This window comes from Leptopilina boulardi, unplaced genomic scaffold, assembly GCF_019393585.1.
Source record: "Leptopilina boulardi isolate dan_hultmark-lab unplaced genomic scaffold, ZJU_Lbou_2.1 LbouV2_130, whole genome shotgun sequence".
Lineage (NCBI taxonomy): Eukaryota > Metazoa > Arthropoda > Insecta > Hymenoptera > Figitidae > Leptopilina > Leptopilina boulardi.
The window spans coordinates 687566-714427 of record NW_026137675.1 but is presented as its reverse complement, the minus strand read 5'-3'; the positions used below and the strand labels follow the sequence as shown (position 1 = coordinate 714427).

Below are 26862 nucleotides of genomic sequence, written 5' to 3'. Positions count from 1 at the left end.
GGAACAGCGAGATATATTTCATTAAAACAAGGAAAATTTTCGTTATTGTAGAGAAACATATCGCTGTTCTATGTATAAAGATTTTTTTTCCTATATAATAAAATCATTAGGAGGGTAATTAAATAAAAAAAATTTCCTACCTCTCAATTTGTTAATCTACAATGAAAATAATAAATTTTTTTTTTTAAATAACGACAATAAATAAAAATGCTCAAATCATAATGCAGCCTGAAGGTAGGCAATCATATTTACATCTGTGATAGTCGTGTTGCTAGTAATTGAGAATCAAAATTTTTTTCTATCTAATGTAAATTATAACTAAATGATTGTTAAATATTAAGATTAATTATCAAAAAAAAAGAATTATAATGCAATTTTAAAAAAAGAATCACTTTTTTTTAATGAATATAATTTTGATACGTAAAAATGTAAAAACAAACCAACGATTTTAATTCTTAAATGTTGTGAATCTTGCAACATAATATTTTCCATTTTCAAATCTCTGAAAAAATAAAAAAATTTACTTTAATCTTAGAAATAATACTTTATTAATAGTGTTTATTAATTTTATTTTTAATAAAATTGTAAAAGCTCATTTTCTTTTAGAAGGAAAAAAAGTCTGTTTTTATATCCCTAGTGTTAAAAATGCCTTATTTTTTCCCTAGTGTTATAAAATGGTTATTTTATGAAAATCGGTTTTCTTTCCCTAGTGTAAAAAATGCCTTATTTTTTCCCTAGGGTTATAAAATGGTTATTTTATGAAACTCGGTTTTCTTCCCCTAGTGGTAAAAATGTCCAATTTTCTCCCTAGAGTTATAAGAATGTTATTTATCCTCTATTTGGGTTTGAAAATAATTTTGAACGATATATATATAATGAAAAAATTCGATTTTACCACCTGGAGTAACAATAATAATAATAATAATAATAAAATAATAATAATAATAATAATTTTCTCAAGATAAAAAATTTATTCATTCAAATTTTCATTACATCAATAAAATTAAATCAAAAACGTTTTATTAACATATTTATATATAAATATGACGTAGTCAATCATACAAAGTGAATTTCTCGCTACAACCACATATTTCGACAAGGTCCCGTTTTCGGGGACCTCTCGTAATAATCCTAAAAAAATCATTTAAAAATTTTTATCGTTCCTTGTGGTTTTTGTGGGGAGAAAATAAATTTCGAGAGTCAGTTGACAGCGTTTGTTAGTTCCGCGGGGATTTTCGTATTATTATTATTATTATTATATGTACAATACAGTTCAGTATATGTGTTGCTCTGAGTGTAATAAAATTCTTTTAACTCTTATGGCGGCGAGAGATTTGCACTTTGAAAAGTACTATAGAGTATAAAGTTAAAGGAACAAGAGATGAGTAGGGAGGGGGGGGGGGACAAAAAAAAGAAGAAATTTTGCAAAAAGAAAACCAAAAAAAAAAAAAATATATCATGTCGAGAAATTTACAACAATCGTAAAGCGCAGTCGTTTTGTGATTCATTGTGATTGCCTAACGGAACCATCGTGAAAATTTACTCTCAACGAAGTTCTCTCTTTTAAAAGTCGAAAAAAACAACTGATGACTATATCATATTGATCTCATTTGGACAAAAAAAAATAATTTACAGAAAAAAGTAATGTAAAAATTAATAAAAAAATTTTTAGCTTATTTACAAATAGAAAATTAAAAAAATTATCTTCGTTATCTTATTATCTTATTCATATCTTCGTTTAGGGGAGGGGGGGGGGATAATTTCTAGATAATTAAATTTTTTCTTTTTCTTAGGGTTTTGAATTTTCGCGCCATTATATTAATTTTATTTCTCAAGTTTGGTACCCCTGGTTCTAGGGGCTTAAACTAGTAATAGCAGGGGTACCAAACTTGAGGAATAAAATTAAAATAATTGCGCGAAAATTCAAAATTGAATTATTCAAAAAAAGAAAGGAAAATTTAATAATTTATTTAAATCTAAAGAAATTTTTCTAACTATTAACAAGAAAAATCAACTTTAAGAAAAATTCTATCAGAAAAAATCAAAAAACAAAAAAATAATTATAAATATTGTTTCTTTTTTTTATATAAGAATGATAGAAAAAAAATTTGGAAATTTCCATCCTTAAGGGGGTTGAAGAGATCTCGAATAACAAAAAAAAAAGAAGAAAAAAGGGCATTTTTACATTTGAGATGTCAGTAAATCTTAGAATTTCGTTACATGATACAATTTTTGGTCCCCTGCTGTCTGATACAGTCTGCGAGAAAAATGCTATACAAGATATAGAAAAGGATCAAGACGGGATTTCTTATTACTTTTCTTATAGGGATTTTTTTTCAAATATTAATTCTGTTGCATGTCGCGAGCCCAACCTCAAAAAAGAAGAAGAAAAAAAAATGAAAAAAAAACTTCTATCTGCAACTGGCAAGTAAAATCCAGTTGGCCAATGGCCACAGGACTTGATGTATGTGTCGCGATTTTCATCCCGGAAAAATATCCGGTCCTTGTTTGTAATATTAATGCGATTATTATGCAACTCGAACTCTTAATGCATCTCCACATCCCTCAACAGTGCTTCCCATAAGTCACGCTGCGGGTGGAGATTCGCCTCAGCCAAAGACTCTATATACTATTTCTAAATTTTTTTTTAAAATCCCCTTTTTATTTCTTTAAACTTTTTTTTAAAACAATTTTTATTAATTTACAATTATTTTTTTAAATAATTTATTAATATGTGAATGAAAAATTTTAAAAGTAAATTCCAGATAATAAAATTCTGTCAAAATAAAAATTCTAACAAATCAATTTTACCGCGCTTATTCATTTGATTCAACATTTTAGTGCGATTTAAAGAAAATAAATTTTTTTTTTTTAAAAATGTCGAAATAAACTTTCTTATCGTTCTCATATTATTATTTGAGACAAAGGACATTTTAAAAGTAAAATTACTATGATCAGCTTTATCCAAGCGAATTACACGATTCACAATAATCTTAAAATTTATATATATATATATAAATAAAATGGAAAACCGGACAAAACAGATACATAGCCAATGCTGAAAAGCATAGAAGAGGTTTAAACCCTTTATTTCCTCTCTCGCGCAAAGAGTTACGAATGAGGAGTCAAAGCCTGTAAAATTTGATGAAAAATCTCGACTTTATGACCGAGAAAGGTACAGTGAGAAGGGAAGCTGTGAGGCAGTATAATCCCATATCCGTCCAACTCTCGGGATAGCAAAATACCTAGACCAATATCTTTCATCTTTTGCCGACGCGAACTCTTTTTTTTTCTTTTCTCTTTTTTTTCTTCCCAAAGCACTTTCAACGTTCGAAGCGCGTCAATCATCATCATCATTTTCCCACTGAGAGTATACATACATATATATATATATATGTACAGCAGGATTCACTCGAATTTTAAATTTCCTTCATAAATTATATTATTCGATTTGTTTTTACTTATATTATTTATCGAAAAAGAAATTTCAAATTTTTTTTTAACTTTTATACATATTTTATTAAACAATTTTCGTTTTAATATTTAATTTTGTTGTTAAAAAAAAAATTTATCAATTTAAAAGAAACTCGGCTACTTTCACGCCGCTAATTCAAAAACGATTAAAATAGTCGATTTTGGCTATATTCACGCCGCTAATTCTAAGACGTAAATATTGTCGATTTTTGCTATAATCACGCCGCTAATTCTAAGACATGAATATTGTCGATTTTTGCTATATTCACGCCGCTGATTTAAAGACGTGAATATAGTCGATTTTGGCTACTTTCACGTTGCTGAGTCAAGGACGTGAAGGTAGTTAAAAATCGACTACCTTCACGCCGCTGAGTCAGGGACGTGAACATAGACAAACTCGACTATTTTTACCCAACAGATTCAGCCAAAATCGACTATTATCACGTCACTGAGTTAGAGACGTAACCGTAGTTAAAAATCGACTATTTTCACGCCGCTGAGTCAGAGACGTGACCGTAGACAAACGCAACTATTAATACGCCACAGAGTCAAAGACGTGAACGTAGTTAAAAAAATAGGCTATATTCACGCCGCTGAGTCAAAGACGTGAAGGTAGTTAAAAATCGACTATATTCACGCCGTTGAGTCAGGGACGTGAACGTAGGCAAACTCAACTATTTTTACCTAACAGATTCAGAAACGTGAAGGTAGTTAAAAATTGGCTATATTCACGCCACTGATTCAAAGACGTGAACTTAGCAAAAATCGACTATTATCACGTCACTGAGTTAGGGACGTGACCGTAGTTAAAAATCGTCTATATTCACGCTGCTGAGACAGAAACGTAAATATATCCACAAATCGGTTACATTCACGCCGTTAAGTCAGGAACGTGAACTTAGCCAAAATCGACTATGTTCACGTCTTTGCGAGTCAGGGACGTGAACTTAGCCAAAATTGACTACGTTCACGTCGTTGTGAGTCAGGAACGTGAACGTAGTAAAAAATAGTCTGTTTTAGTTAGTCGAAAACGGGAAAATAGTAAAATAAAAATCGTCTAATATCACAAAACGGCTATAATCACGCCCCTGAGTTAGAAACGTGAACGTAGATAAAAAATTAGCCTAATTCATGTTTTAATTTCGATTTTATATAATTAAAGAAAGAACGGTTAATCAAGCTAATAAAAATGTATCATTTAATTTAACATAAATTTTTTTTTACATTAGGTCCCTTTTCTTGCTCAGCGTTACGTAAAATATGTAAAATAAACTGCGTAAATTGTGAGTATTATATATATATATATATATTGAAATTGATTTGGGGATATAATTCTCTTTTTTTTCTCCCCATATATGACACACTAACCTAATTTCAAAAACCCCCCATGACATGGAGTTTTAATAGATTCAACTCACCGATGGACAATCCCCCTACAATGCATATGTTCAAGTGCATCAACCAGTTGCCTTGCGTACAATTTCGCAGTGAATTCGTCCAAGCGTCCCAGGGGTTGTTTTTTGATATGGGTACAAAGGTCACCACCAGTTGCAAGTTCTGTCACGATATAGTATACGGTGCCACACTATATGAAATATTCAAATAAAAAATTATTCATTATTTCTAATTTAAAAAAAAAAATCAGAAAAAAAATTTAAAAAATTTTTTTTTTTAAATGTATAGAAAATTAAAAAAAAAATAAATATATTACATAAAAAATATTAGAATAATGTAAAAGAAAAAAAAAGAAGCGGTCTGACAGACCGGTAATAGCAATAACGTGCCATTCTTTAGCATCTCACAATTTTAGAAGTTAAAAATACATAAATTTTACTATAAACATTAACTATATATATATATTGACATATTGCAAAAAGTAGGTACACAAATAAGTTAAGGAATTTGTGGATTTCAGAACCGATTTCTACCGCACGAGTTATTCGTATTAATTTGCCCCGCGGAAAAAGATGAAGAGAACAAAAGTGATTCCATATATATATATATATATATCCCTTCCTCTTTTATCTTTTGACGGGAACAAAATGAAAGGTTATTTGGTGAAAATAGACGCCCTGCATCAGTGAATTCAATTAATTTCGGAAAACTGACCCTTATTGGCGAATATCGAATTACATTTCTCGTTTGTATGCCGCAATAGCGTTCCGATCCATGCGGGATTTCATGCCTCAGGATTTCCCTGAGAAAGGGGATATATACATATATATATATATATACTCTAACAGCGTAACCCAACAAATAATACTAAGGTTCCAACCCCCCCAATGTAATTATTCGCATTCCACTGCCCATATTGATCAACGTCTCAACATACATATACGAATAATAATAATAATAATCATAATAATAAGAATGAATCGGAAATCAATTTAGTTCAAATTTTTTTCCTTCCTCTGTTATAATAAGCGCACTTAATATTATGTGACGCTCCGAGAGAGAAGGAACCTTAAAAAAAAATTTTAGGTTATGGTAGTTTTACCTTGATAGAAAGTTTCTCTTTTAATTATAGGTAAAATTAAAATTAGTTTTTATTGAATTTTATCTGAATGTAATAGAGACATAAATTATTTCTACTAACAATAAGAATTGATGCTCTGTGAGTATTTAAAGTACAAAAATCACAAACATAACCTAAAAAATTTTTTTGACGTACGGTCCCTTTTCTCGTAGAGCGTCAAATATATATATATATATATATATATATATATATATATATATATATTTGCCTTTTTTGCTTTTATTTTCTATTAAGTCGAAAGTAAAAAATTTCAACAAAATTTAATTTAAAAAGGATAGAGGTCCTAACATAACCTCAAAACTGAAAAATGGTTTTTAATGGAAAGAAAAATTTAATAATAAGTAAAGTAAAAATTAGGAAATAATAAATAATAAGTAAAAAGGTAAAATAATAATAATAATAATAATAATAATAATAAAAATAATAATAGTAAATAAAGTGTACAATAGTACAAAAAATTTTGTTATCACTTTACTTGAATAGTTTCATAAAGTCGCACTATACAAGGATGATGGAGCATTGCGAGAATTTTCGCTTCTCGTGTTAAATTTTTCATCACATATTTTTGTCGATTTTCATTCGTATCAATTATCTTAATAGCCACCTGAAACAAAAAAGAAATAAAAACTTAGTTTTTAAAAAAAAAAACATAGAAAAATGTCTTAGAACTAATTTTTGAAACGTGAACATAGTTAAATTGTGGCTATATTCACGCCGCTTTTTAGGGAAGTGAATTTATCTAAAATAGGCTGTATTCACGCTGCAAATTTAGGGGCGTGAACGTAGAAAAAAATCGGCTATATTCACGTCATTAAGTGAAGAACGTGAACTTAGCCAAAATCGACTATTTTCACGTTGCTGACTCAGGGATGTGAACGTATAGTTAAATTCGACTATATTCACGTCACTGAGTCAAGGACATGGAGGTATACTTTAAAATCGCGGCTATATTCACGCCGTTAAATCAGGTACGTGAACGTAGCCAAAAACGACTATATTCCCATCACTGAGTCAAGGACGTGAATGTAATCAAAATCGACTATATTCACATAATTAAAAATGAACATTTTATCAAAATTAAAACTTAAACATAACCTAAAAAAATTTTTTTCTTTTGCCTCTAAAGTATACCTTTTCTTGTGTTGGCGTCACATTAGCGGCGAATTTGGAGGAAAACATTGAAAGTAAAATTTAGAAAAAAAAAAAACTCGACAAAAACATTTTTGTGCATGACAAGAGATGCAAGGTGTGAGACTGTGTGTATATATAGTTAGCAAGTGGCTTAAATTGAATTTAAAAATTCACTTTTTATAATGTATGTATCTTTCACATTTGATCTTGAATTCATGTGCAGTCACATAATATTTCATTTCTGCCAAGACAGCAAAAGAGAATGGAATTGAATCTTTTTGGTCTTGCGTCTCTCCCTCGTTTCCTTTTCTCTTTCTTTGATGTATGTATGTATGTATGTATGTATGTATGTGTGCGCGCGTGGTGCGAGTATATGCCGGAGGCAGTAATTCGTTCAAACTTAAGCGATTCGAGTGTCAGGGGGGTCTCTCTCTCTCACTCACTCTCTTTTTTTCGAGGGCGATTTTGCCAAGGGGTGTTGAAGGAGGAATCGAAGAAGGGTGCGTTCCACAAAAGATGTGCGATGAATTGAAATGTTGACTTAACACTATATTTCTACAGTTATGCTAACCTCAATCCTCTCTCAAAGTCCTACGACAACTGTATTTTTCTTGCCAAACAATATATATATATATACAAATCGCTTTGCCTTTTTAACCTTTTTTATTTTCTTTTCTAAAAAGAGAATACAAAAAAAAAGTTTATACAACAAACGAATTTGTCAAAATTCAAAAATTATGACATACATTGTTTGTTTAATTGATTCTTAATGTAAGAATTTTTTGAGAATCCTCATGACTATTAATTTTATTGACATAATTATTAAAGGTCCCGAAATATTTATTATCAAATTAGTTAAAATTATTATATATACAATCGAAATAGATTCTTGGTAACATACTGCAGCGCCATCTAGGCATGGCGGGAAAATTCAAAAAGTAGAAATTTATCATATATATATTTTTTTTTGGCGAAATCGGACGTGGAAGTAACGAAAAGAATTGTTTTCAATTTTTACCTTCAACATCCTGAGATTTCTTGAGTTCTTTCTCGGGGTCCCATGAACGGACAGATCGCATATCATTAGCCGAGTATAGAAAAGAGAGAGAGAGAGAGAGATAGGAAGATAAAGATACCGGCGCGCATGCTTTGATCTTTCTGTTCTATACGGATCGAGCTAGTGCGACAAGGCCCTTATACGAGAGAAACAGAAGTTGTCGAGTGAGTGTTTGTGTTCGTGTTTTATGTCTGTGCAAATGATTGAGTGTATTGGTGAGGCTTAAGGTATGCTTGACAGCCCACCCAAATGATTTGTAGCGCCCTTCGCCAGATACAAGATACTAATTCTTCGGGTACTGTCAGTTTTGGCTACCGTTTCGCCACTGTTCACTCTCTCTCCTTCTCTCTCCCTCTCTTTTCCACTCTTTCTCTCTCTCCAAACATTTGGTTACCAAATACAATTCAGTCAACGAAAATTGTCATCTTTCTGACGTTTTCAGTTAATTCCCTCTCCTTTCCCTGTTCGCTTGTATTTTGTACGATTTTTTACTATTTTAAAACATTTTCTTCAAGAAAGCAACCCCTTTTTTTTGGCAAAATTTATAAATAATAAATATTTTTGATTAAAAAAAAATTCGTATAAAAGTATAAGTGAATGAATTTAAGGTTAGGAATTCTGCAATTGACAGAAGCAGGTTTGTAACATAACCTAGAGGAAAAGTAACTTAGGCGATTGTCTATTTTAAGAGACGTGACTTTAGTTGATTGTCTATTTTCACGCCGTAAAATTATGTGATTTTAACCAAATGGCTATTTTCACGCCGTAAAATGACGCGGCTTTAGCCAAATTTCTATTTTAACGCCACGAAAAGACGTGACTTTAACCAAATGTCTACTTTCACGCCGTGAAAAGAAGTGACTTTAGTCCTATGTCAATTTTTACGTTCTAAAATGACGTGACTTTAGTTAAATTTCTATTTTTCACGCCACCAAGAGACGTGACTTTAGCCAAGTGTCTATTTTCACGCCGTAAAAAGACGTGACTTTAGCTAAATTTCTATTTTTCACGCCACCAAGAGACGTGACTTTAGCCGCAAGTGTCTATTTTCACGCCGTAAGAAGACGTGACTTTAGTCAATTATCCATTTTCACGCCGTAAACTAATAGTTTTAGTTAAAATTATATATAATTAAAACTTTGCAAGATTTTACGTTATAAATCAAAATATTTGATTTGTCAGTGCGTTTATTTTAATTTATTTTCTTTGAAATTTCGTGTTCGAACACTTTTCGTCTTCTTTTGGCTGATAAGATATAGCGCGCAACTTCTTCGATTCATCCAATTTCTTTTTCTTTTTTTTTCCACGTCACGCACTTTTACAAATCGTGACTAAAATTTCCTATTAAGGCTCTCCATTTGAAAATAAATTGCGAGTCTGATATTTCACGTACATATATATATATATAGCCTTTATTTTTCAAACTATAATACTGTGTTTAGAATCGACAACTATTCCCCAGTGAATTATTAACACACACACAATGAATTTTATTTCTCGATAAATACTCATTTAAATTCACTTCCATCAACCGCAGTGACAAAAAAAACACACAGATTTATAATCTAGAATTATAATTTATTATATTTATATATATAGAGAGAGAATTATAATTTATTTCGTAAATAAATATTAAAATCAAATCGAGATTATCTAATCCGGATGTTTTTCATGTTTGAAAAAAAAAAATTTCCCTCCTTTTTATCACATTAATATTACCCCCATTAAAATGGGGAAATTTTCCACACATTTCAAAAGAAATCAATTTTTGAATTTTTTTTTTTATTTTTCATTCCTCACTGCAAAAAGAATTATCTTATTATAAGACACATTGGAAGCAAGTTACCAAAAGTATCTTCCTATCTATCTTATATATCTTAAGAAACTAATGCATTTTAAGATGTTTTTGATAATTTATTAGAAGCAAGTTGTAAAAAACATCTTAAAAAGGCGACCAAAACATCTTAAAATAAGATACTTCTTTTTGCAGTGCTATCGCAATTTTTTTCTTAATATAAAAATAAGTAATAATAATAAAATAATATTAGTAATGATAATAATAATAATATTATTTTATTATTATTATAATAATTATAATAATAATTATTATTATCATTATTACTACTATTATTATTATTATATATACTGTTGGTTATGTGTAAACATGCTTTTCGAGGAGATCTCGTTCAAGTACATAAATCCCAAAGATTTCCGATAAAAATACTATATATACTGGAAAAAGTATATACGCGCGATGTTTTCGTGAAAATAAATAAAGAGGGGTTGCGTTGCGGTCAAATATGAATTACTGTCGGGAAGGGACTGTCCACCGACCGATATTTTTGGGGGTAGAATGGAGAAAAAAAAATATGTATCTGACGGAAATTTTTCCCGGCACAAACCCTCATGGTTCGCTAGTTTCTGTATATATATATATATATATGTGTGTGTATTAAAAGCCCACTAAATTCAAGCCAAAAGGAGATGCTTTTGGACTCAAAAACCTCGAGATTTGAGATGTGATTTTTTTTTTATTTTATTTTTTTACAAGTGCCTATACGCGAGTTTGCATTAATGCGTTTACCTTGCTGATATGTGCCCTCATCCCTATCGTGTTCTCCAGAAGCTCCTGCGCGAGGAGAATCTAAAAGACCCTTTCGAGAGAAAAGAGAACTTGAAAATCGAGTGGAACGCCATACAATTACATGGCGAGCTATGTATAGTACAATACTTGAAAAAAAAATAAAACTCGAATGCATATATAAAAGAGTATTTCAGATTTGAAAAAAGGATAAAAAAAAATCCGTTTTTCATCAAAAACCCTTTGGATGTAGTTTCAACTCTTTTTTGTTTTTAATGAAAAATAAGGGAAAATAATGTGAAATTTTTTTTTATAGTTTAGCTCAGATGGTAAAGTCACGTTTTTTTTCGTAAATTTTCATCTAGCGTTCGATTCTTATCGAAGGATAATTTTTTTTTCAAACTTATTTTCTTTAGTAAATTAAAAAAAAATTAATGTAACCATTTTTTTTCCCCATTTTAGCTCAGATGATAATAAAGTCGCATTCTAGTAAATTTTTATCCCGCGTTCAATTCTCCCCGAGGCGAGGGGGCAATAATTTCATTTTTTTTTTCCGCAAAATTAAAAAGCGTTGTGGCAAATGACATTGGAGATTAATTCTCACGCTTCTTTTTATATCAAAAAAAAAAAAAATGAAAAAAAAATTGGGATTGATATAAAAAAAAAGGTCTGCAGCAAATTGAAAGCGTGTGTGTGTCAAAGTGTTCTCACTTATCTGCCAAGTACCGGTAATCGCACCCCTCGCTCTTTACCCCCTCCTCATTCCCCTCCCTCAAATTTCCCAAAGATTCACCCGACAGTCATTTTTTGCCCTTCTCTCTCTCTCTCTCTCTCTTTTTTCACGCCACGGGCTTTATATTCTGAGCCAGGTGCAATCGACGAAGCGTGACCGAACGACCTATGAGTGAAACTAATCGTGATTCAGGACACCCTCGATGTCGATTACGGGGATGTTCCTCCCTTTGATCGTGCTGTCAAATTTCACCCCCCTCCCCCCCCGTTTCACCCATTGTGCACAGTCCAGTCTATTCAAGGAAATTTTAATTTTTTCGATAAACAGATTTCATATCACAAGCTATGGGGTGTTTATAATTCATTTTTTTTTCAATTTTATATATTATACTTATTCGATTAAAAAAGAAAATTAAAATATATTTAAATTTAGAAAATGAAAAAAATAATTTTTAAAATATTCCTATTAAAGAGATTTGTATTATTTTATTTGACTAAAGTCACGTTACTTTACGGCGTGAAAATAGACAATTTGCTAAAGTCACGTAATTTTTCGACGGAGAAGTTGCCATTTGGCTAAAGTCACGTCATTTCTTGGCGAAGAAGTAGAGTTCGGCTAAAGTCACGTCTTTCCGCGGAGTGAAAATAGACATTTGACTAAAGCCACGTATCTTCACGGCGTGATAATAGACAATTGGCTAAAGTCACGTCACTTCTTGGCGGAGAAGTAGAGTTCGGCTAAAGTCACGTCTTTTCGCGGCGTGAAAATAGACGTTTAACTAAAGCCTCGTATCTTCATGGTGTGAAAATAGTCAAGCGGTTATTTTCGCATCTTTTTACGGCGTGAAGATAGACATTTGATTCAAGGCACGTCTGTTTACGGCGTGAAAATAGACATTCGACTACAGTTACGTCGTTTCGCGGCGTGAAATTAGACATTCTGCTGCGACGTGAAAATAGACTAACGGCTAAAATCACGTGATTTTACGGCGTGAAAATAGACAATTGGCTAAAGTCACGTCATTTCTTGGCGAAGAAGTAGAGTTCGGCTAAAGTCACGTCTTTCCGCGGAGTGAAAATAGACATTTGACTAAAGCCACGTATCTTCACGACGTGATAATAGACAATTAGCTAAAGTCACGTCTTCTCACGGCTTGAAAATAGACATTCGACTACAGTTACATCGTTTCGCGGCGTGAAATTAGACATTCTGCTGCGACGTGAAAATAGACAAACGGCTAAAATCACGTGATTTTACGGCGTGAAAATAGACAATTGGCTAAAGTCACGTCTTTTCGCGGCGTGAAAATAGACATTCAGCTAGAATCGCGTCATTTTCGACGTGAAAATAGACATTTAAATAAAATTACGTTATTTTATAAAAAAAATTACGGGACTAAATGCAAAAATTGTAGAAAATTTCTTGACAAGACGTATGACGATTGTAATTGGCCCGGGGAATTAAAAAAAATTAGGCTAAGTATTTTAAAAAATTTCCAGTGTTCAAAACCTAATATTAAGCGACAATTTTATTTTTAATTTCTTTGGTTAAAAAAAATAAATAATAAAGAGACAAAGAAATTAGGAAAGACATTGACGCTATTTATTTTGTGATTTAAAGGCGTAATGGACAATAACTAATGGATTATAATGGTCTTTAACTTATTTTACGCTGAAAGAAAAAAATAGTAAATCATCAAATGTCTCAAGAGGAGAAAAAAGCAAAGTCACTGTTTTGTCACCCTCACTAAAGTGTAACAAAAAAAAAAAAAAAAAAAACTGTCACTTCATCATTGACCCTTATGGAAAGAAAGAAAATTGTATATTACTAGTAATAGTAATGCCAACTTAACCACCATAATATTTCCCTAATCCTACAAAATGACTGATGACATATTTATTTCATTTTTTTTCCTTCAAAAAAAAAGCTTTTAAACACTGCACTGGATATAAAATCAATTTCTCAATCATCTTTTCCCTCCTTTTAAGAAAAATCGAATCTAATTTTCTTTTCTTTTTTTAGAAAAGAAGAAGATAAAAAATAAAACCCAAAAAATTCAAAATAAAGGGCAAAAAATATTTTTAGCATTTAGTTGCGAGACAAACCAATTGAGTGCAGAGGGGGGAAATAAACAAAAAGGCATATGCTTGTGACAAGCGAAGGTCTTTTCGACTGCCAATACGAAATTGAGGTCGTGCCATTGGCCGTAAACTTCAGAAAGGTCTCGTCGAATGGTTCAACCGATTATTCGTATTGAATTACTGCCACTTCAATTGTGCAAGTGACACAAAAGTCGCGAACCCAATTCCTTCGATTAGTAACTCCCTATTAAATTTGCAAATAATTTATATTTAAATTAGTTCCCCACAAAAAAAAAAAAAAAAACAATGAGAAATGAAAAATTCGATTCTACTCGATCCGTGAATAATTTGCAACAAAAAAAAAAAAATACGGTTTAAAGTTCGTATAACGCAAGATACGATCTTAAAAACGAAAATTAATGGCAACCTGAACTCTTTTTTTCCGACCTAAAATTAAATAATAAAAGAAAAATAAATTTGTAAAAAAAAAATAATCCTACTTTCTCTTAAAATTATTTAAAAAAAAAATTATAAATATTTGTATTTCAATTAGAAAGTAACATATTTCCTTTGGTTTCTTTGTAAATTAAACTTATATTATGATTTTTACTTTTATACGCAAATTTTGAAAATTTCCCGCCAATACAGGTGGCGCTGTTTATTACTTTTCCCCACCAAATTTGTACAGCGCCATCTACACAGCAGCGGGAAAATTTGAAAACCTATAAAAAGCAATTTTCAAATAAAATTTAAAAAAAATTAATTAGAAAAATACATATAAATTAAAAAAAATGAAAATGAATAAAAATATAAGCTTAGATTTAAGAAAAATACGATAAGAAGATTAAAAGCGGAAAAATTTCTTGATTGTGGCAAATAATCAAGATCAATTTGACAAGAGGGTGATAAGGGGGGGGGAGGAGGTTTAGTGTTAGATTGAGCGAACGTGTGTGTGTGTGATAAATATATATATAAAAATAAATAATTCTTTCGGAAAAGAATCATTTCCCAGTTTGTCTCTGTTCTCTCTCTCTCGTCGAAAGAATGGGATTTACGAGTTGTGCAGGGTGAGAGAAGAGCGAAACGGATTTTCTGATAAGGGCCTAAGATTAGACGCCATATCATGATCCATCGACGTGAAATCGCCTTCAGTGTCCATTAACGCGTTCCCAGATGTACATTTGACTGAGACGTGAGTGCCTTAGTTAAACACAACCGATCGATTATACTGTACACCAATTCTCGTGGTTTTGGACACTATACCATATATATATATATATATACCACATGGCACCCTCTTGTGAAATTGGACGTATTGTTATGTATCTATAGTTTGTCCTTTGCATCAATGGCTTGATTAAAATGGATTCGACGATTAAATTATCCTCTCTCTCTAGATTATATATATATATATATATATATATATATATATATATATGGTTCGGGGCGAACCACATATAAATGCTTTGTTACATTTTCAGAAAATAGTGACAGAAATTTCCGTTCAATTCTCACTTTATATATTATATTGTACCATTGCTTTATAATTCTTCTGTTCATTCACGGAAAATTTGCGCCGCTTTTCCTCTTCCCCCTTATTGCGGCAATTGTTAAATTTTCACCAATTGTTCCCTCTCCCCTTTTTTATATGAATTTTTAAAATTATATAGCACAAAAATTGTAAATCAATATATAGAAAAAAAATATTTATCTGAAACAGCGAAAGTTTTCAATAGAATAGTGAAAGATATTTAACTGATATAAGTAAAACTTTTGCTACTATAGTGAAACCTTTCGCTGTTCCAGGTAAATTTTTTTTTCCGAAAATTTTCAAATTTAGCCGAATTCTCATTGAATTGAATTTTATGTGATTCGAATTTTTAAATGATCGAAATTGCAATTTACCGAATTTCAAATTTGTCCGAATTGTTATTTAGCCGAATTTTCCAATTTGTCCGAATTGTAATTTGCCAGAATTTCTAATTTTTCCGAATTGTAATTTGGCCGAATTTCAAAATTGTCCGAATTTTAAATGGTCCGAATTGTAATTTGGCCGAATTTCTAATTTGTCCAAATTGTAATTTGGACGAATTTCTAATTTGTCTGAATTTTAAATGGTCCGAATTTCAAATTTGTCCGAATTTTAAATGGTCCGAATTGTAATTTGTTCGAATTTTCATTTCTAGGAATTTATTAATTGACAAAATTTTTGCGACACCAAATTTTCATTTGTCCGAAATTAAGAATTGTTTTTGTTCGGTAAGTTTGTAATTTTGGATATAGATAAAAAATTCAGCGTCGCAAAAATCATTGTCAATTAAAAATTCGTACAAATAAAAATTCGGTCAAATTATAATTCGGACAAATTTGAAATTCGGTAAATTGAAATTTCGGTCATTTAAAAATTCGAACCACATAAAATTCGCGATTGTATGAGCATTCTGTTAAAATAAAATTCTCTTAAAATTAAAATTTTTTATTTATTTTTTTTTTGTAATGAGAAATGACTTCGTTTTTGTGTTCGTATAAATTCAGTCGAATTTCCAAGGAAGGGTTATGATATACATATATATATATTTATGTGTGTGTATATATAATTTAGAGAAAATGTTTGGCAAATTTCGAGTGAAATCTATTCTTAATTGCCAGAGAGGAAAAAAAGGAGAGTGAAAGAGAGTGAGCGAGAAAGAGAAAAAGAGAAAAGGGGAGGATCGTATATATTTCTTTCACCCTTTTTCATAACTGGTGCACGTGTATGAAGACTCAACTCAAGCTTGTTTCTCTCCTCTCTGGCAAAGAGAGTGTCTGCCAGATTTCTTCTTACAAACACACACACACAGACTATATTAGTATATAGCTTTTCGCCGAGCATTTATTACGGGTGATGCTGTGTTTTTGCCCGAGGGGGGAGGGGATCAAAGTCTCGTTTCTTGCGTGAAAAAAAGGGGGGGGAACAAAAAGACCAAAAGAAGAAAGAAAAGAGTTTAATCTCCACGCTACGTAAACATAGAAGCAAATTTAAACTTATATATATATATATATATATATATATATATATATGTTAGCAATTCTCGTATAAATAATTTACGCAAAAATTCATTCAAATCCATTATTTTCCAACATGGAATTTTAATAATAGAATATCACTTTCTTAATGGAATTTTTAATTTCCTCCAAGTACCCAAAAAAATTTCATTATGAATTCCATTATAAAATTTTCATTATGATAATGTAATATGCTTTTATTTTTTTAATATTCTTTCTCTAAGATTATATTTATAATGCAATTTCAAAAAATTTTCCAAGTTAAAAAATTTGCAAATTCTTAGAAAAACATTTGAAAAAGAAAAAAATGTTTTCAATATAAAAACACAAAGAGGATATTTTTACTTTGACATTATGTTTAATTCAAACAGTATTTTTTTGCTAGTCAAACATTTAAATTTTCCAGTATAACGTCTGAAATATAACATATAGCTTTATATTTTTCACACCTGTCTCAGTTTTTTTTCAATTCTAGTTCCCCGCTCTGTATCGGAAAACAGCTACCATACCCTGCAAAGTGTCACAATTCAGATTAAAAATTACAAGTAGAACATCTGAATTGTGACACTTTGCAGGGGAATGGTAGATGTTTTTCGATACAGGGCGGGGAACTAGAATTGAAAAAAAAACTGAGGCAGGTGTGAAAAATATAAACCTATGTCATATATTTCAGACGTTATACTTCAAAATTTAAATATACGCTCATTCTAAACTAAAATCGTTGCAACAAATTTTTATATTTAAATTAAGAATTCTTTTTTCTAAGTTATAATATATGATATTTGATATATTGTAAGTACGGTTGCATGAAACCGCATTTATATATATATATAGAGGGAGGGCAAAAGGCGCGAGTCGTGTGACGGATGAGCACGACTAAGCATTGGACATAGAGAGCCCCATGCGGTGATCCCTCGGGATATTACCCCGAGATTGATGCGTCATGGGAGGCGATCACCACATTCGCAACGATCCATGCATTGCCAATGACACCCACCCGAAAACTCACCGGCATCTCACCGCACCAATCAAGAAAATCGATAACCATCCAAAAAGAGAAATAAACTTTCCAAACACCCTATATACGTATATATATTCGAATGACAACACGAATCATCAAGTGACGATTTGATGCATTTCCTGCGGTGTCACGCAAATACCTGTTACACTTTATATATATATATGTACACCCTAAATAGCACAGTAACCCAAAATCTATTTAAACCCGATGAGGTTCAAATTTGTATCATTTTTTTTACTAATTTTCTACTTGTAATTATTAATTTAATTCATTATAATTGTTTACCACACATAACCTCAAAAAATCTCAAAATTCGTTCTCAAAATTTTGAAATTAAGAAAAATTCGAATCTTTGAGTTTTAGTATGAGTACTTTATGGTTTTGGGGTCGCTGAAACCGAATCTGATGTCAGTTTAGTCTCATCACGTCAGGTATTTGACATAACCTCAAAAAACCTCAAAATTCGTACTAAAAATTTTGAAATCAAGAAAAATTTTAATTTATAAGTGTTATCGTATGTCTACTTTATGTTTTTGAGGTCGTTGAAGCCAAATCTAAATAAGTCTATACTTAACCTAATCACTGTAAAACTAAAGGTAATTATTTAATACCGACTTTAGGTACAAAATTGGCATTTGGTTCTATTTTAATACCTAAAAATTGGTACTATTTTAGTACTTTCTTTTTACAGTGATGACGTTAGGTATTTGACATAACCTCAAAAAACATTAAAAGACCAAATTTTGGAATTTTTTAAGGTTATGGCAAAAGCCTGACGTGATGGGGTTAAATAGACTTCAGATTTGACTTTAGCGACCCCAAAAACATAAAGTAGATATATAGTAAGAATTATAAATTAAAATTTTTCTTGATTTCAAAAATTTTGAGTACGAATTTTGAGGTTTTTTGAGGTTATGTCAAATACCTGATGTGCTAGGGTTAAAGTGACTTCAGATTCGGGTTCAGCGACCCCAAAAACATAAATTGACAATACTTAGGAAAATTCTACAACTATACACTGTGAGAAAAATATGCTATTGCGCATCTTTACAGCATTTCTACCAAAAGCACAAAGAATTCATAAAATATGACAGAAAATCACTCACCATATGTTTTTTTTATTTTTTGATTATACCAGAAATGATTCAATAACATATTTTTCTAGAAAAAAAAAATAGAAACCAAAATCACCTTTTGATATGCCCTTATATATTGGAATCTGTCACTACGGTTCAAAAAATTTGAACAAGAGCAAAAAATCATAACAGCATTCGAAAATAAGGTTTATATCTCTAAAACTAGATCATTCATGAAAATCTCGTAATGGGAGTAGAGAGGTATAGCTCTTGGCCAAAGCAGAAAAATACTCTAAAGAACAATCCCCCCCATGTCAAAAGGGATCCAAAATCTGTCAGCATACATTTTCCAGAGGTCGTTTTTTTAATCCCCATTGTGAGATGAGGGTATATATGTGAAACCAGAGCGAGATATAGCTGTGTGCTGTGTGTCTCTTTCTCACCGGAAGTCGATCGAAAGGGAATAAAAGAGCGAGTTAGAACTTTAGGGAAATCGAAGAGAGAGAAAGTACTTTCTCGTTCTTTTTGGAATTCGTCTCTCTTGAAGAAAGAGAGAGAGAGAGAGAGAGGACATAAGGGATTTTCAAGGATTTTCAAGGGATCTTTTAACGACAGTCACCAAAACCCTGAGCGCGCACTTGGACTGGCAGCTCGCGTAAAAGTCTTTTTTCCACCAGATAAGCTCCTGGTTTTATATATCTATATATATATATGTCTATATATCTATAGGGAAAAGTCCAACACCTTGGCCGGATTCCATTCATTTTAAAACGCGATCTGAAATTGCCTGTTATCGTCGAGGGTGGTCGAGAATATACCCCGGGGGACCGCTTTTATCTCACTGTTTAAAATTTCGGTGGCGTTAGTGCCATTTTATGATCACAGTTTTTCCCGATGACCCTATACATGTATGTATATATCGCTCTCCCTTTTTTTTTTCCTTTTGCCAATAAATGATGGCTCACTTCTTTCGCATTTAACAACCCACGTGGATTTCTTTTTCTTTTCTTTAGAAAACAGTTTTGTGGACTTTAAATCGGATATTTAAATTTTTCCCATACACACGGGAGAAGAATTTTTATTTGGAGGGTTAAAAAAAAAAAGGTTCTTTTCCAATTCTAAAAACATTATCGCAAAAAAAGATTCTCGAATAGTTATTATAACTGTCAGCGTGTTTGCACTGCGCGATAATTTATATTTTTTGGGGTCGCGTTCTTTTGAATAATGCCGCAAAAAATTAGTTATTTTATATAGAAAATAGGTTCCTTGGAATAAAATTAATTTTATCTATAATTTTACTAGGAAAAAAATTTTTATTTGGAATACATTTATCTAGAATAGAAAAAACTTTACCTGTTTTAGAGAAACATTTCGCTGTTTCAGGTAATTTTTTTTATTTTTTTAATGTTAATTTTTGTTTCCAAAAAGAAAATAAATAAAATGCCAAAGAATATAAAGAAATATCTCAAATTACGAATACGAAAAATAAATAATTTGGAATTAAATTTGATATGAAAAGTTGATGTATCAGAAAATTTCGGAAATGTATGTTATCGATCGACTTTGATGAGTTCCCATTCTTTTCTCTCTTTTTTTTCTGAACCACGCAATTGACTAGAGATGTTAAAGGTGTCACACACCAGGCGACACGTGACCATTTTTTTTTCGAGGGATTCAGGGAAACGAAACACGTGACCATGCCATTATCGTCCCACGAGAGATCCTGATTAGTTTTATACGTATATATATATAGGGGGTGGGAAGCGATTGAAACTAATTCAAATTATAAGTAGACTTGTGCCATGGTCTATTGTTCCTCAAAAGTGGGCTGAATTTCAAAGTCGTGTGTCAAGAGTTATACGCAGCATCAGCCACGTATATATATGTGAAACAATGAGGAGACACAAAAGAAATAGATGAAACGAAAGATTATTTTACTCTATAGATAAAAGGAGAAAAAATGAGTCTCTGCTTGGTATTAAGTTTCCCTCATTTATATCGGAAATTGCTTTTATTTACTTTACTTATCACCTTTAATGAAATATATATATACCTACAGACACACACTAGGGCGTTTCTCATTTGACTTTTTTGGAATTATATTCAATTTTAGAATTTTTTTTATTATTATTATATTATAATATTATATTTTTTTATATTTTACTACTATATTTTATTATATTTTATTATATTTTATTATTATATATATATTTAATAATTTTTTAAGTTAGGAATTCCAAATAGTTTCAGGGTTACCAAACTTGACAAGACAATAGCGCCACCTATGGATAATGGCGCGAAAATTCAAAATAATATATTTTTTTATTCCCCTCATTATACTTTACTATTATAAAAAATATAATTCGTATACTTATAAATACTTATTTAATAAGTTTTTAGGTTAGGAATTCATTATGAAAAAAAATTATCAAAACAGTATTATATAACATTTATTATTGTACTAAATAAAAATTTAAAAGATTTTTTCAATTGTTTACATTATTTTTTTTTTTAATTTTCCATTGTCAATATTGTGAAAAAAATCCCTTTTTTGAAAATGTTCCAAAAGAACTTTTTTTTTTTTTTTTTTTTTTTTGTTGTTGTCGAGAGCAGATGTACGCAATTAGATAAAATTGCCTGCTTTATGTGTCGCTTGCGATCGATAAACACGCGGGGTTAAAAAAAAAAAAGACCTCGTACAGCATTTAGAGGAGGAAGTGAATAACATAAAATTTTTTTTTCTCTCCTTTTCCCAACAGTAATAAATTATCTTTTCCTCTCAACTCATCATTTATTGGCCTAGATAGAGATTAGTATGGGGGCATAGATCATTTTTATATGAAAGGCAGGTTTTGGATTTGTTTGCAAAAAAAGTGAATTATAGTTTTGCAAAAAAAAAAAATCCATAAATCATCGGCGCCAATTTTTGTAAATAAAAAAATAATAATAAAATTAAATAAAAATTGAAAAAAAAAATATATTAACGGATAATAATAATAATAATCTGTCGTTAATTTTAGTTTGATATCAAAAGTATAGTCATCATATTTTGCTAAGTGAGAAAAAGGCTGGGTCGTTCATCCCTTATATATATATATATATGTATGTATATATGGATGGAAAATATGATGCGCCATATGTGCTTAATCGGGTGCCGTATTCACCAAATACGTATAATAAACATCTAATTATATTCCCCACAATAGCGCATCTGATGTCAGTTTTTCCTTATTTTGTCCTGCATATTTTCGAGATTATAAGCAAATATTAGATTTTCGCTTATTTATTGTCTAATAAAAGGAGGTTATTTTTAGATATTATATATATATCATATTACTAAATGAATTTTTTTTCTCCCTTTCCTACTACCATATATTCATTATTAATTTTTAAATATTTTTTTCAATTGAACCATACATTTTTCAAATTCAAAATTAAAAAAAAATTTACTATCACTTATACTTAACAGAAAAGAGAGGGGGTAAAAAAAATTCAAGATTTCGGGGGGTCAAAGCCAAACCCCCCCCCCCCTTCTATGTCCGCCCCTGACTAGAATATTATTATATTATTTTATATTGTAATAATATTATGGTCAGGGACGGGGGGTTAATAATATATAATATTATTATTTTTAATTTTTATTATTATTATTATTATTATTATTATTATTATTATTATTATTATTATTATTATTATTATATTATTATTGTCCGCCCCTGAGTCGCATTATTTCTAAAAATAGTACTAATTATGGTACATGACATTTTCAAATTGACCCCTTAAAGAACTGACATAAAACTTTTCACATTGGTCATCATGTGTAATCTCGCTTGTTGTATATGCCGAGAGAGTCATCTATCAATCGATGAAGATAGATTTAATGCTCGATTAAGACTAGCCATATATATAAGCATAGCGATTACTATCCCCATTGGCAGACAGTATGATGCCTCGAGGAGGCTTTAATACTCCATTACATATACATGGATAAGCATATATGTATATAGTTATAGGAGCGTAGCAAACTATAAACTCGTGTGAAAACAACATTAAAACAGCTTTAAATTCACAAAAATTCTATTTATTTTAATTCAAAATTCTAATTTCAATTAAAAAAAATATATATTTTTCCTTTTCTTTGTAAAACCAAAAAAGAATAAAACGCCATTTCTTACCAAGTAGGATAACGGGTCGATTAGTCTCGGACTTAAGAGTATTATATATATATATATATATGTATGTATTTACAAGAAGGGATTTACATTTGGGGCCTTGAGCATTTTCTTGCTCTTAAAATACATTGCGCTCTCTTTAAATGTGAGGTACAGTAATTCGCATCCGCAATAATTTACATAAACATACTATTATTTGCCGAATAAAAAATCTGTCTTAAAATGATTAAATTTTATTAGCGTAATAATTCCACGTATACATACATACATATACATATATACACCTCAGAGCAATTTTCAAGAGCAAAATTTCCAGTAAAACTATATAATAAAGATGAAACTTCATAACTGTTTAAATTTTATTGTTTCAATTATACTATTGACTTTGAATTGATTATTATTCGAACGCACGCTATAAGAAAAGAATAAAAAAATACCTATATATATTAAATATCATGTTTATGAAACAAAAGACTGAATAATAAAATATTAAAAATACGCCTCTAAATATGATTAAATATTTTCTTAGTAACGATCTCTTTTTTGAAAAAATGTATTGCTTACAATAAATTTATAAATTCCTTTTTAAATTTTATAAATTCCTGTTGTAGGAGCAGAAAATTTTTTTAAGTTACATGCCTTTTTGCGTGGAAAAATAGGCCACACCCCCCATTGAACCCATCTTTTCTATAGAAGAACTCTTTTTGGTCACGCCTACTCGTAGGACACTTAGGGCGGGACTTTTTTAAGCCACACCCCCTTATAGATCCCGCATTTTCTAGAGAAGAATTTTCTGTAGACACGCCTACACGTAGGTATCTTTCTTCATTGGGCGGGGCTTTCATAAACCACGCCCCTTATGAAGTCCGCCTTTTTCAGAGAGATACTTTCTTTAGCCACGCCTAATCGTAGGTCATTTTCGTTATGGGGACAGGACTTTCTGAAGCCACGCCTACTTGTAAACCCCGCCCCTTTTATCAAGCAACGCCTATTTCCTAAAACCACGCCTTTTCGAAGAGCTCCTTCCTCTCAGGGTGGGAATTTCAAAACTAACTCCACCCCTTGTGGGCGGGATTATCCTAAGACACGCCTTAAAATAAAACTCCTCCTAAGTATTATAGGCGTATTGTTGTAATATCGAGTATTTTTGCCCCGCCTCCTTATAGGGCGGAGCATATCAAACCACGCCCATGAAATTAAAAAAATTATAATCTTTTTTTAAATGTTAAAATAATATAAATATTTTTAAAAAAAGAAATGAATTAAATAGACAAAGAAATTTTTTTTGATTAAAAAAGAAAAGTCATGTTACCTTTTTTTTGGGGGGGGGGTAGGTTGGGTGGAAAATAAGAACGCGGCAGCGACCCAGTTAGCCTCAATAACGATAAAAGCTTCTAATCTTCGAAAGCGTCTGTCCCCTTACGTCTCGTTTTTTCTTTTTTTTTGCTCACTCACTCTAAACATTTTCTCTTATAGTCGCGCTCTCTTTCCTTTCTGGTGAACCAGAATCTACGAGGGTTCACAACCACCAACACTTGGAAACGTATATATAGAGACCCGTAAAACTCACATGTATATGGGCGGAAACGTTGGATATTACTCAGGCCAGAGAGACCATACGGGGATCCCAAGCACCCATAGAAATCTACGGGATGGCAGCTTCATAATTGCTTTTAGCTGCGTAGTATGTGCCATTGTCAGCTGTTCCCTTATTACGCTGATACACACCCGCGTTATGTTCAGTTCAAGTTTTACGTTTTGTAGAATTACGTCAAAAGAGACGACAATGACGACTGTTAGTATGTTTTTTCCTAAGAAAATTATTTCAAATTTTTATAAATCTTTTTGGGGTGAAACAAATTTCTAGTTATTCATGTAAATGTAGAAAGAACTTTCAGATACGCCTTTTTTACACCCACTTACAGAACCCGCCTATCTAGAGAGGGATTTTTACACTACCGTCCGAAATTGTGCGAACGCTTACACCGCGAGTCATTGAAAAACATACTCGCGTGAAAATAAAGATAACTCTGAGAGAAATTAACGTAGAGACTTTTCCCTTATAGCGTTGGAAAGTTTATTAAATTTCGAAAAAAATGATACCTATTTGAATGAGATTGCTTAAATAGGTTTAAATATATCATGTTACAAAGTTGAAAAAATAATTGTAATTTTTTGCTTATTTCCTACCTTGACTTTAACCTCTTGCATGGTCCAGGAAAATCGACGAAAAAAATTGTCCTTTAACACAATTATTCTTTGAAATCTAAGCTTTCCATTGATTCCAAGAACAATAAAAAATGTTGACGGGTTTGCCAGTAATTGAAAAAAAAGGACGAGCGTGCACGAAAAAAAATTCGACCGTCAATCGCTCGATTTTCCCGTCTCGCTGCCTCTTTCGTTCGTGCGCCAGGGCCGAAACAGAGGATTTTGATTAGGCGCTTTCCGGGCACCATTAATTTCATTATTTTTGCCTTTTTGTGAACATAAATTATTTGCATAACGCGAAAGATATCATAATTGTGTTATAAGTTAATTATACAGTTATTAAAATTAAATAAATGTAATAAAAATTATATATTTTATTATTAAAAAATTCAATTTGACCAACAAGGTTTTTGATTCTTAATAATAAATTGTTGAAGGATTATAAATATATTTTAGTTTTTACAAAACTTTAATTGTATAATTATTTTATTTATGATTGATTAAAAAATTAATATCTCTATGTATGTGAAATATTTTAATAATGAAATATATAAGTTTTATTACATTTATTTAATTTTAATAACTGTATAATTAACTTATAACACAATTATGATATCTTTCGCGTTATACAAATAATTTATGTTCACAAAAAGGCAAAAATAATGAAATTAATGGTGCCCGGAAAGCGCCTAATCAAAATCCTCTGTTTCGGCCCTGGCGCACGAACGAAAGAGGCAGCGAGACGGGAAAATCGAGCGATTGACGGTCGAATTTTTTTTCGTGCACGCTCGTCCTTTTTTTTCAATTACTGGCAAACCCGTCAACATTTTTTATTGTTCTTGGAATCAATGGAAAGCTTAGATTTCAAAGAATAATTGTGTTAAAGGACAATTTTTTTCGTCGATTTTCCTGGACCATGCAAGAGGTTAAAGTCAAGGTAGGAAATAAGCAAAAAATTACAATTATTTTTTCAACTTTGTAACATGATATATTTAAACCTATTTAAGCAATCTCATTCAAATAGGTATCATTTTTTTCGAAATTTAATAAGCTTTCCAACGCTATAAGGGAAAAGTCTCTACGTTAATTTCTCTCAGAGTTATCTTTATTTTTACGCGAGTATGTTTTTCAATGACTCGCGGTGTAAGCGTTCGCACAATTTCGGACGGTAGTGTAGCCACGCCTACTCGTATGTGACTTCATTTCTAGGGCGGGGCTTTCTTTAACCACGCCCCTTGTAGAACACGCCCCTTTTTTAGAAGGGATTTCTAGTCACGCCTACTAGCATATACCTTCCTTTAAAGGGCGGGGCTTTATAAACCACACCCTTTGTAGAATCTTCCTTTTCTAGAGAAAGACTTTCTTTAGCCACGCCTACTCGTAGGTCTCTTCAGTTATAAGGCGGAGCATTCTTAAACCACGCCCTATTTTAGAACCCGCCTTTTCTAGAGGGGGAACTTTTGTTTAGCCACGCCTACTCATAGGTCACTTCCATTTTAGGGCGAGGCTTTCTCAAGCCACACCCACTTTTAGGAACAACATTCTTAGAGGATTGTCTTTCGTAATGCAATTCCTTCTTTTATTACGAAACCTTCTTTTACCACGCCCCCTTATAGAGCTCCTCCCTTTCAGGGAGGGGATTTCAAAGCTAACTCCTCGTTTTAAAGGCGGGATTATTGTAAGCCACACCTTAAAATAAGTCTCCTTCTAAGTCTTATGGGCGTTTTTCTAAAAATTACGCCCCCTT

At 31.3% G+C, this 26862-nt stretch overlaps 1 protein-coding gene across 4 annotated transcripts in view; it reads right to left on the bottom strand.

Annotated features, from left to right (window-relative positions):
• LOC127291272 (serine/threonine-protein kinase SIK3-like) overlaps window positions 1-26862 on the bottom strand; it is a 190210-nt gene that overhangs the window by 3870 nt on the left and 159478 nt on the right. For 3 of the 4 annotated variants that reach the window (XM_051320319.1, XM_051320316.1, XM_051320317.1), the window contains exons 2-4: window positions 6486-6614; window positions 4893-5059; window positions 441-502 (exon numbers count right to left, since the gene is read on the bottom strand). In XM_051320319.1, the coding sequence (XP_051176276.1) occupies window positions 441-502; window positions 4893-5059; window positions 6486-6614 (358 nt within the window). The remainder of the gene's footprint in view (window positions 1-440; window positions 503-4892; window positions 5060-6485; window positions 6615-26862) is intronic. The other variant, XM_051320318.1, reaches the window with a different exon arrangement.